A 13388-nucleotide genomic window follows, 5' to 3' on the forward strand; every position below is an offset into this window, starting at 1 on the left:
GCTTATTAGAAGTATTCGTCCAGTTGGATGTAGTTCTGGCCAACGAAAGCGATGTAAACACTTATCGGAAAGGGGGAACTGGTTCAATTGTAGATTTGACTTTTGCCAGCCCTGCGGCTAGCGCGTGACATGTCAACCGCCAGGCAATCACCTTTGAACTGAGGATGGAACCACAAGGCAGGAGACCCGCACCTACTACCTAGCAAAGCAGGCACCTTTACGGATAGAGCTCTCCATGTCACACAAAGCATCTCTAAAGCATGTGACGCATCGATACCTAGGAGATGCTCATTCCCCACTAGAAGACCTAATTATTGGTGGAATAATGAACTTGCCAGCCTTCGATCGATTTGCCACAGGGCCAGACGAACGGCTCGGAATGCAATTCACGGAAGGGGTTGTACCAGCAAATATTATGTGATGGTGACCCTGGATTTGAGGAATGCATTCAGCTTGGCCAATTGGAACCTTATACGAAAGTCTCTGGCGACGATTGGTGTTCCCCCTACCTCGCCGCTATTATCGATAGTTACTTGCAAGAGCGGACACTCTGTTATAATACCGATGATGGACCCAAGGAGAACGTTACCTCCGCGGGTATCCCACAGGGTTCTGTACTAGGCCCACTACTGTGGAGCATCATGTATAATGATATACTTAACCTTTCCGTTCCGGAGGAGGCCACGGTGGTGGGCTACGCCGATGATATAGCAATGGATGTAGTCGCAAAGCATCTCGAGGATGTTGAGTTGTACCCAAGCGAAGCAATCAGTGTTGTTAAAACTTGGCTAGAGAGTGCTGGGCTGGCACTCGCTGAGGAAAAGATGGAAGCGGTCCTCATCACTAAGCGCCGCAAAAGAAATTACGCCTGCATTAGAATCGGGAATCGTATCACTCCCAAGCCGGCCATCAGTTACTTGGGGGTGATGATAGACGGAGGACTTAATTTTAAGCAGCACATAGAGCATACTTGCGAAAAAGCATCCACCACGAGTATCGCTCTGGCAAGGATGATGCCGAACGTAGGAGGACCGCGGCATACTTGCAGGCTACTCACAGCCAGGGTGGTCAGTTTTATCATGCTTTATGCAGCCCCAGTTTGGGGAAAAGCGCTGTAGGTTTTAGGTAATGCACATAAACTGAGTACGGTTTACAGAAGAAAAGCCTTGAAGGTGTGTTCTGCCTTTAAGACCGTCTCAGATGATGCAGCGTTCGTCATCTCGGGAATGACGCTGATTGACATCCTGGCAACCGAAATGATGAACATTTATAACACCAGGTCCATCTTTCCTTTATGGCAGGTGAAAAAAGCCGAAAGGAAGAGATCCATAAGCAGATGGCAACAGCGATGGGATCAATCAGAAAAGAGTCGTCGGACTTACAGGTTGATCCCTTCCATCGGTGAGTGGTTGGAGAGAAAGCATGGGGAGATCAATTATAATCTTACCCGGTTTCTCACCGGCCATGGAGGATACCGTCAATGCCTGTACAGGTTTAAATTGGACACCTCACCTAATTGTTTAAACTGCGATGGGATCCCAGAGGACCCGGCGCACATATTTTTCCAATGTCTTAGGTTCGTGGAAGAAAGGAGGAACCTAGGTTCTAGGTGTAGTGCTATCACCGGAAAATATTGTCCGGAGAATAGTAGCTTGTCAGGAAGACTGGGATGTGGGTAAAAATCCCACACTCTGGCGTACCCAGGAAGTCTTTTGAAGATTTCCACCTCTTAAAAAAAAGACAGACTGACAGACAGGCAGACTGACCTGTGAGAAGTGGCCAGATCTCCCAGGCGCGACCCCAGCTGGCGGATCGGGGCATACCTATTGATGTAAAAATATATGCTCATCCACTTTTCTTTTCTGACTTTGCATGGGCAAGTGTTTGCTCTGGTACGCGGACTAAAATGACTATGAGAAGGATACCCAGAACATAAAACCACTATGGAAGACGTGAGAAGGAGGAAACCTACGGTGCAGGGGCTTTTGGGAGTGAGGAAGCGATCGTAGTGCCTCGGTGGTGGACAACTTGGCCATGGTGGCATCTAATGCTATAAGTGCTTTAGATTTGGAAAAGGAGGTGTTCAAGCGAAGTACCGCTTGACCAAGAACACCAGTAACAAAATCGAAGAAGGGTGAATTGAAGGCAGATCTTTGAACGACAAAAACAGCAACAACACCGACCGCACATATTTAAGAGGAACAACAGCAGGAGGTACTCCAGGACTAGGAAAAGGACCCATTCAGAAGAAGTTCGTCACCTTTGAGATCTCTGCCAATGCCAAACATCAAAAAAGATAAAACGGAAGGAAGGTCAATGAATGCTAAATGTGAAGGACTATCTAAAAATAATAATCCGATTAGGGCTCATGGAGAGCAGAGCCCAGAAGCAGAGGAATTACCCTTCACACAGGTTGGTGCGAAAATAGTTGAGCTGTCCGAGTTCATCAAGGATAAGCACAACGTGCACCAAGCCATAAAAGAGCTATTAGAGTGCTCTACAACAAATCACAGCAAGAGGAACAAAATTCCAAGGGCAAGTCGAAATCTACTCTGTTATAGAAAGGGAAGGTTCCGAAAGCGGAGGCAGTAGGCGTAGCCCAACCGAGGGAAGCTTTTCTTAAAGAAGAGGGAGCGGGTGAATTTACGTTACACATTTTCAAGGGTAAGACAATCACAGTTACGGGAGGGGGATCAGATCACGGAGCAGTGTTCGAGGGTATTCCACACGAGGGAGTTGAAGTGAGCTAAGGAGGGTTGGATGGAATCAAAATCAGAAGAGGAGCGAAGTATAAAGCCTGACAATTTTACTGCTCGATTGGTGACTTCCGGGCAATGGGTGTCAAAGCGGAGCTTATTGTCGAAAGTGACTCCGAGGTCTTGAGTGAAATTCAAGCATAATAAGGAATGTCGGTTAAGAGAGTAGGAGAAAGAAGTGGGTGAGGATTTTAGGGAGTCTGGTCTGATTATGCTTCAGGTTAAAGTTTCATAATTCGGCAAGTCTTCACACGACCTCCGCGTGGTGGCCGCTGGAAACCGTCTTCGGGCGGGCCAAGAGTGTGTAGGGCCGGGCTGGGAGTAGTCTCATCCAACTGACGAGGATCTGCTTGTCTGCTGGTCATGTGTTAGGGGCAAGTAGATCTGGCGGGGGGGCTGGACTGAAGCAACAGCCCGGGGATCGTCCTCCCTGCACCGGAGAAGGTGCTAATAGGACCCCAAGCCAAAGTGGAACAGCATACGCCGATGGCTGCGTGGCCAATGGGGTGCTTGGTCTTTAGTATGCGAACTCTGAATACCTTGGGCACCTTCAGTTTCAAATAAGACCCTTACCCTGGTGGCCGGGCCAGCCGATCCAAGACGTGGACTCAATTAACAAAAAAACTAAAACGACGATAGAAGAGGGGGCGATGATGCCAGGCGCATCATCGGAGGACGAGCTGCTAGCCTCCAGTCAGGAGACCGTGACCGTCGAGAGCAGTACACTCGGTGCTAGCCGTAGCACCGTTGTGCTGAAACCAACCGCAGATACCTCCCGGAGCGAGGCGTCAGACGGACTAGTGGCTTCTAGCCTAGAACCCACTGCCGTCAAGCTGGGTGTAGCGAGTACCAGACATAGTACTCCTGACCCGAAGCCCTCAGCGTCGGGGGATCCCTCGAAAGCGAAAACCGACGGCTAAGAAGCGAAGGTCCACGGGTGTCCTGCTCAAGAGCCAGTACCAGAAGGCCATGCATATTCTCGGAAAGATTGCCAAGAATAAGGAGGCCGGTACTGTCGACGAGCGGGATGAAAAAGACCTCGCTAAATACCAGGCGATTGTTGATGAATACAACAGCAAACGCCTGGCTGACGAGCAGAAGGCAAAGCCCATCGCTCTAAAATGCAGCCGATCTCAAGACGAGGTCGAACAAGATAAGAAGCGGAGCAGAGTGGGCAAGAGCGCAGACGCCAAGCAACATCCGAAGGAAATTGTACAGCATCTGTCAGCCGGCGGGCCACGTACTGCGAACCTCTTCAGCGACGTGGCCAGGAGTCAGTGGAGTGGCAATTCTGCTAGCGGCAAACTAACGCTGGAGGTGTGGACCAGTGTTGAGGCTAGGCTGTCGGGCATGGTCTATGAACATCTCCTGGAGACCGGAGGCAAACACTCGGGACTCACTCCCCACTTTGATTCATCTCAGGTGGTCCGTGGGTTCCACGTAATAGCTTGCATGGACCAGTTTTCTAAGGACTTTCTCGGTTCGTGTGTCGCTAAGATCAGCGACGCCTAGGAGGGCGTTAAGCTCAAGATTATCCCTTACGACGAGATTCCCAGGAGACCGGTCGCTCGCATCTGGTTGCCGAAGATCCGCATGGAGAAGGACAAGTTCGTCCATTTCCTGCGCCTTCACAACCCCGGGATTACCATGGACGACTGGGTTGTTATCAAGGAGGAGGAACCTCAGATAAACAGCCAGCCCGTACTACTCCGCATAAACGAGGAGTGCTGGAGGCACTGAAAAAGGCCGACTATAAACTGTGGTTCGGAGTCAAGAATGCCAAAGTAAAAGTGTTGCGCTCTGCAAAACCGGACAACGACCTTGACGCAATCGACGCCGCCAACGAGCTGTTGGAGGAGATGACGATCGACGGTCCGACGGGGGCTGACAAACCCCCCACGCAAGCAGATCATGCTGAGGGTAACGCAGATAAATTTGCAGCACTCGAAGTGCGCCTCGGCTAATCTGCTCGTCTTCCTCTTAGAGAAAGACATCGCATTAATACAGGAGCCCTGGGTCAGAAGCGACCGAACCATCAAAGGGCTCCAAAGCAAATATTTTAATTTATTCCACAGCATAGGAGACGCTGATCAAGCTAAACCTAGAGCATGTATTCTTGCGAGGAAGAGTCTGCACGCTTTCCTGTGCCCGGACCTGAGTTCCAGTGATCTAGTTGTGGTCAAGCTGGAGCAGGTGGGGGCAGAGAACGTGCATATTTCCTCGGCTTACATGGCTCACGACCGATCAGCTCCGCCAGAAGAACTACAACATCTGACGAACGCCATAACAACAAAGAAAGCCAACCTGCTGAGAGGCTGCAATGCGAATGCAAGGCATACGCTTTGGGGCAGCTCTGAAATCAAGGGAAGAGGTGAATCATTCTTTGATTTTATCATTACTTCAAATCTATCGGTGTGTAACAGGGGCAGTACACCAACCTTTCATTTCCCCTGCTCAGAGAATTGTGACGGTTGGGAGGAGGTCCTTGATATCACCCTAATAACCGACAACGGGATTCTTAGGGTGGACGACTGGAGAGTGTCTGACCAGAGATCCTTCTCTGACCACAGTTGGACACTCTTCAGTTTAGTTCTCGCCGCAGAGGTCTCCAAGCCCTTTAGAGACCCCAGGAGGATCGACTGGAGAAAGTTTGGTCAGGTAATTAAGAACAAACTCTCCGGTGCGCAAATTGGTAGGATTGGCACGGCAGACGAACTGGAGTCAAAGGTCGGGGTTCTGGAGAAGGCATTTGATACCGCCTTCAAAGTCTCATGCCCTGCTAAGTACAGCAAAAAGACCCTGCCACCGTGGTGGAACGAAGATCTCTCTAGCCTCAGGAAGCTGACCAGAGAAATCTTCAACATCTGCTACAGGCAAAAATACTGGCAGCCATACAAGGACTGCCTAAAAAAGTACAAGTCGGCCATCAGGACCGCCAAGAGGCGCTCTTGGCTAGACTATTGTCAGAATATTGAAAGCACTAGTGAATCCGCGAGGCTCAGTAAGATTCTGTCCAAGGAACAACAGAGTCTATCCTTTCTTAAAAAGTCGGAAGGCTCCTGGACGGAATCTTCTAGCGAAACCTTGGAGCTGCTGGTTCAAACGCACTTTCCCTCCAGGAGGACTGTGAGTCAGAACCTCGCTTGGAGGGTTTGCGGCAACACCAGCTGTGCGAGACTATCAAATCGGTAATTACCGGGGATAAGATCGGCTGGGCTATAAACAACTTCTCCGCATACAAATCTTCAGGCCCAGATGGCATAATGCCAGTCATGCTACAGAAGGAAAGGCAGGAAAGGGTTGTGCCGTGGTTTATTGAGATTTACCGGAGCTGCATCACTTTGGGATACGTACCGCAGTCTTGGAGGCGCGCACGGGTGGTTTTCATACCGAAAGCGGGCAGGCGCGTCATGAGTTCGCGAAGGACTTTCGGCCAATCAGCCTGACCTCTTTCGTGCTGAAGACCCTAGAACGCGTCCTGGACATTCACTTAAGGACGATTATGGAGAGAACGCCTTTCTCTAAGTTCCAGCATGCCTACCTCAAAGGAAAATCCACATAAACCGCCCTCCATGAGGTAATTGGCACGGTTGAGCGGTCGCTGCAGTACAAGCACTATACGCTTGCTGCCTTCTTGGATATAGAAGGAGCTTTCAATAACGTTAGTACCAACGCCATCAAGGAAGCCTTGACCGGTATTGGATTGGAGGGGTATCTCGGTTATGCTCGGTTATGTACGCCGCGTAGAGACGAAAGGTGACCAAACTAGAGCGAGTTGACTCCGCCTCGTGATATAACACCTTATAGTGGTTCCACGGGGCTTGGGTGAGTCGGGGGTGGTTTTAGTGGGTAAGAATCCCACACGCTCGCGTGTCCAGACCAGTGTCTTTTGAAGATTTCCACTTTCTCAAAAATACGGACAAACAGACAGACAGACATACTGTAAACCGATCTCAATAAGGTTTTGTTTTACACAAAATCTTAAAAACAAAATCCCAAGGTGATTACCAAAATATGTCTACTTTTGTTAAAGTCCCTATTCCCGGCCCCACAAAACTGAGGACTCGGAGGAATTATTATACTTCCTTCCCTCCCAACTGTCGTCAGGCCGAGCTGTCTAATCGTCTGGAAACAATTCAAGACCACGTCTCTTCTCTATGAACGACTTGTTTGATGAATGTTGATTCGGATTTAGCTATGAAAATCATGTTTTTGTCTCGCAAAATTTAATACAAACTCGTTGTTGCAAACTCAATAATTCCCTTTTGATCAAGATACTACGTATATCACAGTGTGTAGATTATCGCTTGCTTAATCGAAAAAGAAATTAAAAAGTAGACTTTCCTCGATAAAAACAAATTTATTCAATTTCATTTCAATCATATGAAAAAAATAATAAATTACTTACATCTTAGAATGTATTTCACTTTCATAATATTAAGATGTTAATTTTAAAATGTACACGGCTATTTTAAACTTAAACTTTGATGGGTAACTATACATTATGACAGATTTTTGGAATCTAAAAAATTCATATGTAAAAGAAAACAGATAAAAATCCATCTATCTAAAATGGGGAAGGATATACAGATTGATATCGTTAAATCTATCGTAACAAATGCAATAAGACCCGGGAAATTGTATGTTAGGTTGGATAAAATAAGTGACAAAGAGTAAATTTGGCGTTAAATTCAATAAAACGAAATTCAGATATTTTTAAAGTAAGAAAAGATAGAAGGATTGCGCCATCGAACGGATACTCCCCCATTCCTAAAATACAACTTCCTGTCAAACATCGAAGCTGAATTATCTGTGTCTATAATTCAGCTACATATATGTATATGCAGCCTCGGCCTACCCCTACCCCCATCAATCATTTCACATTATCGTTTTACACAACCTATAAACGTTTTTTGTGGACTTTATGGCATTACATGAAATGATAGAACTTTGACTACTATCACTTAATCGCACTAAGCAACAATACTTTCAGAGGAATTACTATAAAATGTATATAAAACGGTATAAACAGCGTAAGTGTGTATATGGAATCGTAACATAATTATAATAAATGTAAAAATAAAATAATAAAAATTAAACAAAACAGGGTTACATCGGGGTCGTTAGATTTCTACTGTACAAGGACTCGTAAGTGTTAATTGGTTTGGTTCGATTCAATCGATATTGCGGTTTGGGCTTTATTTTTTTGTGTAAATTTGTGTTTTTTATTTTAAACTTGTTTTGTACATTAATTCGACATTATTTTTGACTTTATGCTCTTCACGGAGTCCTCGATTGGAGCTAGCACAACAATAACGACTAAAGCTACGACGAATAGCACCAAAATGACAATGTAGATGCCTAGCAGGGCTTTCCTTAATTTGGCGAACTGAAAAGAAAATGGAGAAAAGATATTAATTCAATTCGGGAAAAAGTCGAAATTTCCTGCTACAAATAATTAAATAAGCAACTGATCAATAGTATGCCATTAACCTCATTTACCAAAGTAAAGTTTTGATGCTACCACCCCTTAAGACCATGACTGCTGTTATGAGAGCAGAAAGGCAGAGTCCCGCCGGCTCAGAACTTCAAAACCAGACCGTAGTATTCACGAAAGAAGGCAGCTCTCCCACCCTGCAGCTAGAAATCTCTCTGAGTTTCCCAAAGAATGGTTTCCCTAGTTTCCGTAGTCTGACTCTATTTAGAGTTTTGCATTTGCAAAGGAAGTGCCTAAGGATTTCCCTCTCCTCTCTGCAACTTCGGCAATGCGAATTGCAGGGTATGCCAAGTCTGGCGGCATGATCCCCTATGGGCCAGTGCTCTGTGCGGACTGCTGTAATCTTGTATGCATTTGCACGAGAAGCGCGAGTAGATTCCGCCCTTAACAGTCACCAGCGGGGCACAGACTGTATCCGCAGAAAGACTGCCAGAAGTAGAGCCCTGCTTAGCTTCCACTCTATGTTCCTATGACCGGGAACTCAGAGGAGAGTGACCTTGAGCGTGCCACCCAGACTGTTGTAGTGGCCGCGGCTTCGTGACGGGAGCGGGATTTTTTTCGCCTTTTTCGGGATTATAGTGTAATTACCTTAAATTTCGCCGTGTATTGCACATTATTGAATGGATTCGACAGACAAAGGGGAATGATTTGCCGCATCCGTCAACACTGCTGCGCATGTTGCTGGCAACACGAACTCGAGAAGTTCAAGCCGAGTTTAGCGGGACCGGCTGATCGAGAGACAGCTGATGGGCAGAGGAGATAATTTTTGGTTCAGATTTCGGATCTGCTGGAAGCAAGTTGACAGTTCTGTTTTTTGTGCCGACAAACTTAGAAGGATTTTGCCGCGGAAATCAACTTGAAAGTGAAAGAAGTGGATCGAAATCGCGAGATTTTATTGAGAGGTTGTCATTTCGGGCCCATTTTCCTTTTGTTTCTATTTTGTAAACATCATGTATTTCTTTTAGATAACTTGACGAAGAGATTCATTGAACGGCGGGATTCATTGAACTTTGTCCGAACAGATCGAAACTGCTGTAAAAGCAATTTTGGATCGGACAGGAGTAGTTAGGTCATCATCTTTGTAAAGTTGAGCTCTCGGATTTCTAGGGGCGTCACAATAGAAAGGAGAAGGTAGGTTTTTTCGCTACAGATTCTCATCGAACGGGGGGATTGGTTTTGGTTTTCCAAGATTTTCCTCTTTATCTAAAGAGAGTGTAGTTCGGAGGACTTTTTCGTAGTTAATTGTTTCGTGCAGTTTTCTCTGAATTTTGGTGGATTTTATAGGCTGAAAACTTGCAAAGTTAGCAACCGAGCGTGGTGAAAGTACCAAATTTTTGTCTTTGACGAGTGGAAAATTTGAATCGCAAAAAGGCCATTTACAGTGTTGAGTTTCCTTTCTGCGCTTGAAATTGTGTGAGATCGCGGGTAGGCACTAAGGAAATTACTCATAATTTGGGAAGAGTTTTGCGTTCAGCGTAGAGGAGACGCTATGCTAGTTTCGAGTGTTTTTTTGTTGATTTTCTTTTCGATTTTTGTGAATTGTTGTACGATTTTGAAGAAATACAGTTCGGAAAGGAAGATTGGCTAGACTACATCATTCGCCGAAAATTATGTAACTCACTGTATGCGTGAGCGTTCACAGTTCCCACCAAATTTGATGTCAATCGCTACATACAGTAAACCGATTTTAGTAAGGTTTTGTTTTACACAACCTAAGGGGCCCCGCCTCATTGGAAATCTGAGGCAGAGGAAACAATGATTGAAACTGTAATCCGTCGTGGATTCGCCCCCCCCCCCCTCTGTTCGATCGCGTCACTTAAGTTCGGAGACTCACGGCTCCACGCGCGCGGTCGAGTCTTTTATTTTATTTTCCAGGTTTAGCTCGCGTTCTGGTTTATCTCATTAGGCCGTCGCGAATTCCTGCAACGGTATAGACACGTTGATTTTGTAAAAATTACACGTTAGGGATCGAAGCGCTCAAAGGACTCCCCCTAATTCCCGAGGCTGACTAGCACAGAGGCATGCAAAAACGTGTCAATCGAGCGCTTTGATGGATCTTCAGTATTTGCGGGCAAACTTTCACGGTCACTTGCCAATTTCTTTTAGGTTTTCGGATAGCTCTTCTCCCTAGGTCATCTTCGGCCACTCAGGATGTTTGTTTGACCACCCTAATCCACGATAGTTTCAATACACTGTTCAACGCGTTTCTGTATTGCCCCACCAGCCTGGAGGATGTTGTCGCTGAGTACAAGGTCTTAATGGCCACTTGGCTGTCGATCAGAATGGCTATGTTACGCTTGGGGCTCGGATTATGCTCCAGCCATGGAATACACTGGCGAAATTTAGGAGACCATACGATTCGGTGTGGTGGCATGGTGGAGAAGCATGTGATATTTAAGTGCCCAAGGTTCGGAATGAAGAAGCACGAGTACTACAAACGACAAACTAGAGACCCGAAATAACACCTAAATCGTGGTCCCACGAGTTTGGGGCTAGAGGGAGCTTGGGTGGTTTTTAGTGAGTGCCAATCATACACGCACCCGCTCTAGCTCCTACATTTGTGCGTCTTTCCAAAAGTTTTACACCTCCATGTACGGACAACAAAAAAGATAAGTTTGCCTACTTTGACTCCCAAACAAGTTATTGGGAGCAGATTATCGTGATTTTTGCTGACAGTAAAACGGCTATCAAATACTCAGGTCCCATCAGGTGAACTCTGGACTGGTATGAGAATACCTCGATCAAAAGGGGCCCCGAAACGCCCCTCTATGGGTCAGATCCTTTGCGTGGAATATGGGTATCCGTTCATGATAATAACACGGACGAAAAAAGGGACTTTGGGAATCATACTGCATTCTAAAAGCTAAATTTACAGCCATGCACCAGAAGAGTTAGCAGAATGGGAATATAAAGGATAGGAAAAGTGAAAACTATGTAGAAATGAAATGTAACACCAAGGCGGAGAAAAAGGATGCAAACATGCGAATGAAATAGCAAGCGAAAGGTGGATATCCAAGAGCTATTGGGGATAAAAGTGGAGTCTTCCACCGGAGGACAATAGTTTTTGCAGAGTTTAGAAAGGGGCAAGAAGTGAGCACCATCAACAATCTATGAAGAAGATCAAACGGCAGCAAGTTTGTGTAAACAATGCGAAGGAGCGAAGACTGCTGAAATGCTGTGTTCGTATTACATTTGAACAGATTGATTAAAGCTGAGCCATAATCAACAAGCGCCACGTAACTATTGCATCAATGACAGGAGGAAAGCGATGTTCGATTTGATAACCTACGAGAACGAAGACAAAATTAGAGTAACTATGAAAGCGACCCTGACTCAGAATATGCAATTTTTATCATGGCCATCATTAACGCGGGAGTACCATCATTTCCTCGAAAGTCTTCCTTCCTAGACAGCTTTATAATCTCTCTCAGCATATATCATTAGCTGCTCCTCATTGGCAGCTCACTTCGACCTGGTGGTCGTCAACCTCTCTATGCATTTTCAGCAAATTCTCCCTCCCTCACAAAGAGACTGGCTACTACAACTACTGATGCCTTTCTTACTCCGCGACAGAAAGACTACTGCAGCGCAGGAAATGATTATTTCACCGGTTACGGAACAGATGCAACGTTGACTACCGTCTCTTCTCCAAGATCATTAAAAATTTGTCTAGCGAAATCAATGCAGCTATTAGATCCGAACTGAATGCATCCTACAAGAAACTTCTCAAATCCTTCAAATCTGGCCCACAAAGTTTTCTCAATAATTAATTGACTGGCTGGAAAGAAAAAATCTCCTCTGAACGTCAACTACCCCCCGATTAAAATAGGAAACGTTCAGTTTCACTCACCTGAGGAAGAAATGTCTATCTGCATAGACTACTTCAGCCACTTATTCGTCTATATTTGGTGGTCGCCACTCTGTACACGATAGATGATTGAATTTGGAAGGGTCCAACCTTTGCTCCTTTTCCCCCAGTCGCCCGGCTGATATAGCCAGAATCCGCCCGTTCGCCCCCTGTTTTACCTCCCAAGAAGAAGTTGAACTTGTAATCGGTCCAACAACATTATCGGGCCATGACGATATTTCCAACTTCAGCCTGGGGAAGTGTGCGCCCATCAACAGCGCCATCTTCTTCAACAACCAAAAAATCAGCTCTGCTAATACATATTCCTAAGAAGGAGTGCTCTGGCAGTCTCAAAGGTATGAGGCCTATCTCTTTTCTTTCCAATATTTGAAAAACCTTCTACTAATTCACCTCAACAGGCAGCACTCGTCTATCATTCCGCTTGATCAATCCGGCTTCGAAAACCTCAGAACCACCGAACAGGCAATTCTTTACCCGCAAGACAACCTCCTCAATCACCTGGAAAATAGGCAATGCGCTGTAGCCTGCGTCCCCTTGAAAAAGTATTCGATTCAGTTTGGAAAGAGGGCTTGCTTTCAAAGCTTATCCAGACTGCCTCCCATTATTTAGAATCCTTGTAGACTTCATCTCCAACAGAGCTTGCCATGTGCACTACGACGGACTTCGTTCCATCGACTTTCCCGTGGACTTCAGGGATCCATCCTTTGCCCCAAACTTTTTAACATTTTCCTCCGTCATGTTCCCCTTCCTCCCGTAAACTTATACACTACGTGAACGGCAGCCCAGGCAACTCTAATCCGATCTTGACCTATGGTTTCCCAGCATGAGCTACCAACGTAGCTGAAGCCCTCCAACACTTCAAAAGGACACTCTTCAGGAAATGCACGGCCAAATGCAGGAAGCAGAACCTAAAATTCCACAAAAATTCTCTCCTGTACGTCCTTTCCGGGGCTTGTCCCATATTTCCGCATATGATCAAACTGTCACGCATCAGACTGAAGAAGGGGCTTTCCCACCCTAATCTACCCATAAATCTAGCTAAGGCTAACGCCTCGTTGGGCGAGCGAAGGTACTACGTGTCAGGGCTGGCCCTTCCCTCCCCTTCCTCTTTCATCTCCTCGTTTTACCAAATCTCCTTTTACTAAATCTCTTCCCCGGACTTTCGCAGAAGCCAACCGCGTGGGGCCAATGCTTCGGTAGTCAATCCTTGCCTAGGTGTAGATCACCTTTTCATTATATTGTATATTACTGGCTTAATTTAGACTAG

At 46.1% G+C, this 13388-nt stretch overlaps 1 protein-coding gene across 3 annotated transcripts in view; it reads right to left on the reverse strand.

The window, feature by feature from the left end:
• Nucleotides 1–7096: 7096 nt before the first annotated feature.
• The window catches only part of LOC119657436 (putative ferric-chelate reductase 1 homolog), a 148284-nt gene continuing 141992 nt past the window's right edge, over nucleotides 7097–13388 (reverse strand). For all 3 annotated transcript variants that reach the window (XM_038064345.1, XM_038064360.1, XM_038064354.1), the window contains one exon: nucleotides 7097–8145. In XM_038064345.1, the coding sequence (XP_037920273.1) occupies nucleotides 8005–8145 (141 nt within the window). In that variant the 3' untranslated portion in view covers nucleotides 7097–8004. The remainder of the gene's footprint in view (nucleotides 8146–13388) is intronic.

Source organism: Hermetia illucens, chromosome 1 (assembly GCF_905115235.1).
Source record: "Hermetia illucens chromosome 1, iHerIll2.2.curated.20191125, whole genome shotgun sequence".
Lineage (NCBI taxonomy): Eukaryota > Metazoa > Arthropoda > Insecta > Diptera > Stratiomyidae > Hermetia > Hermetia illucens.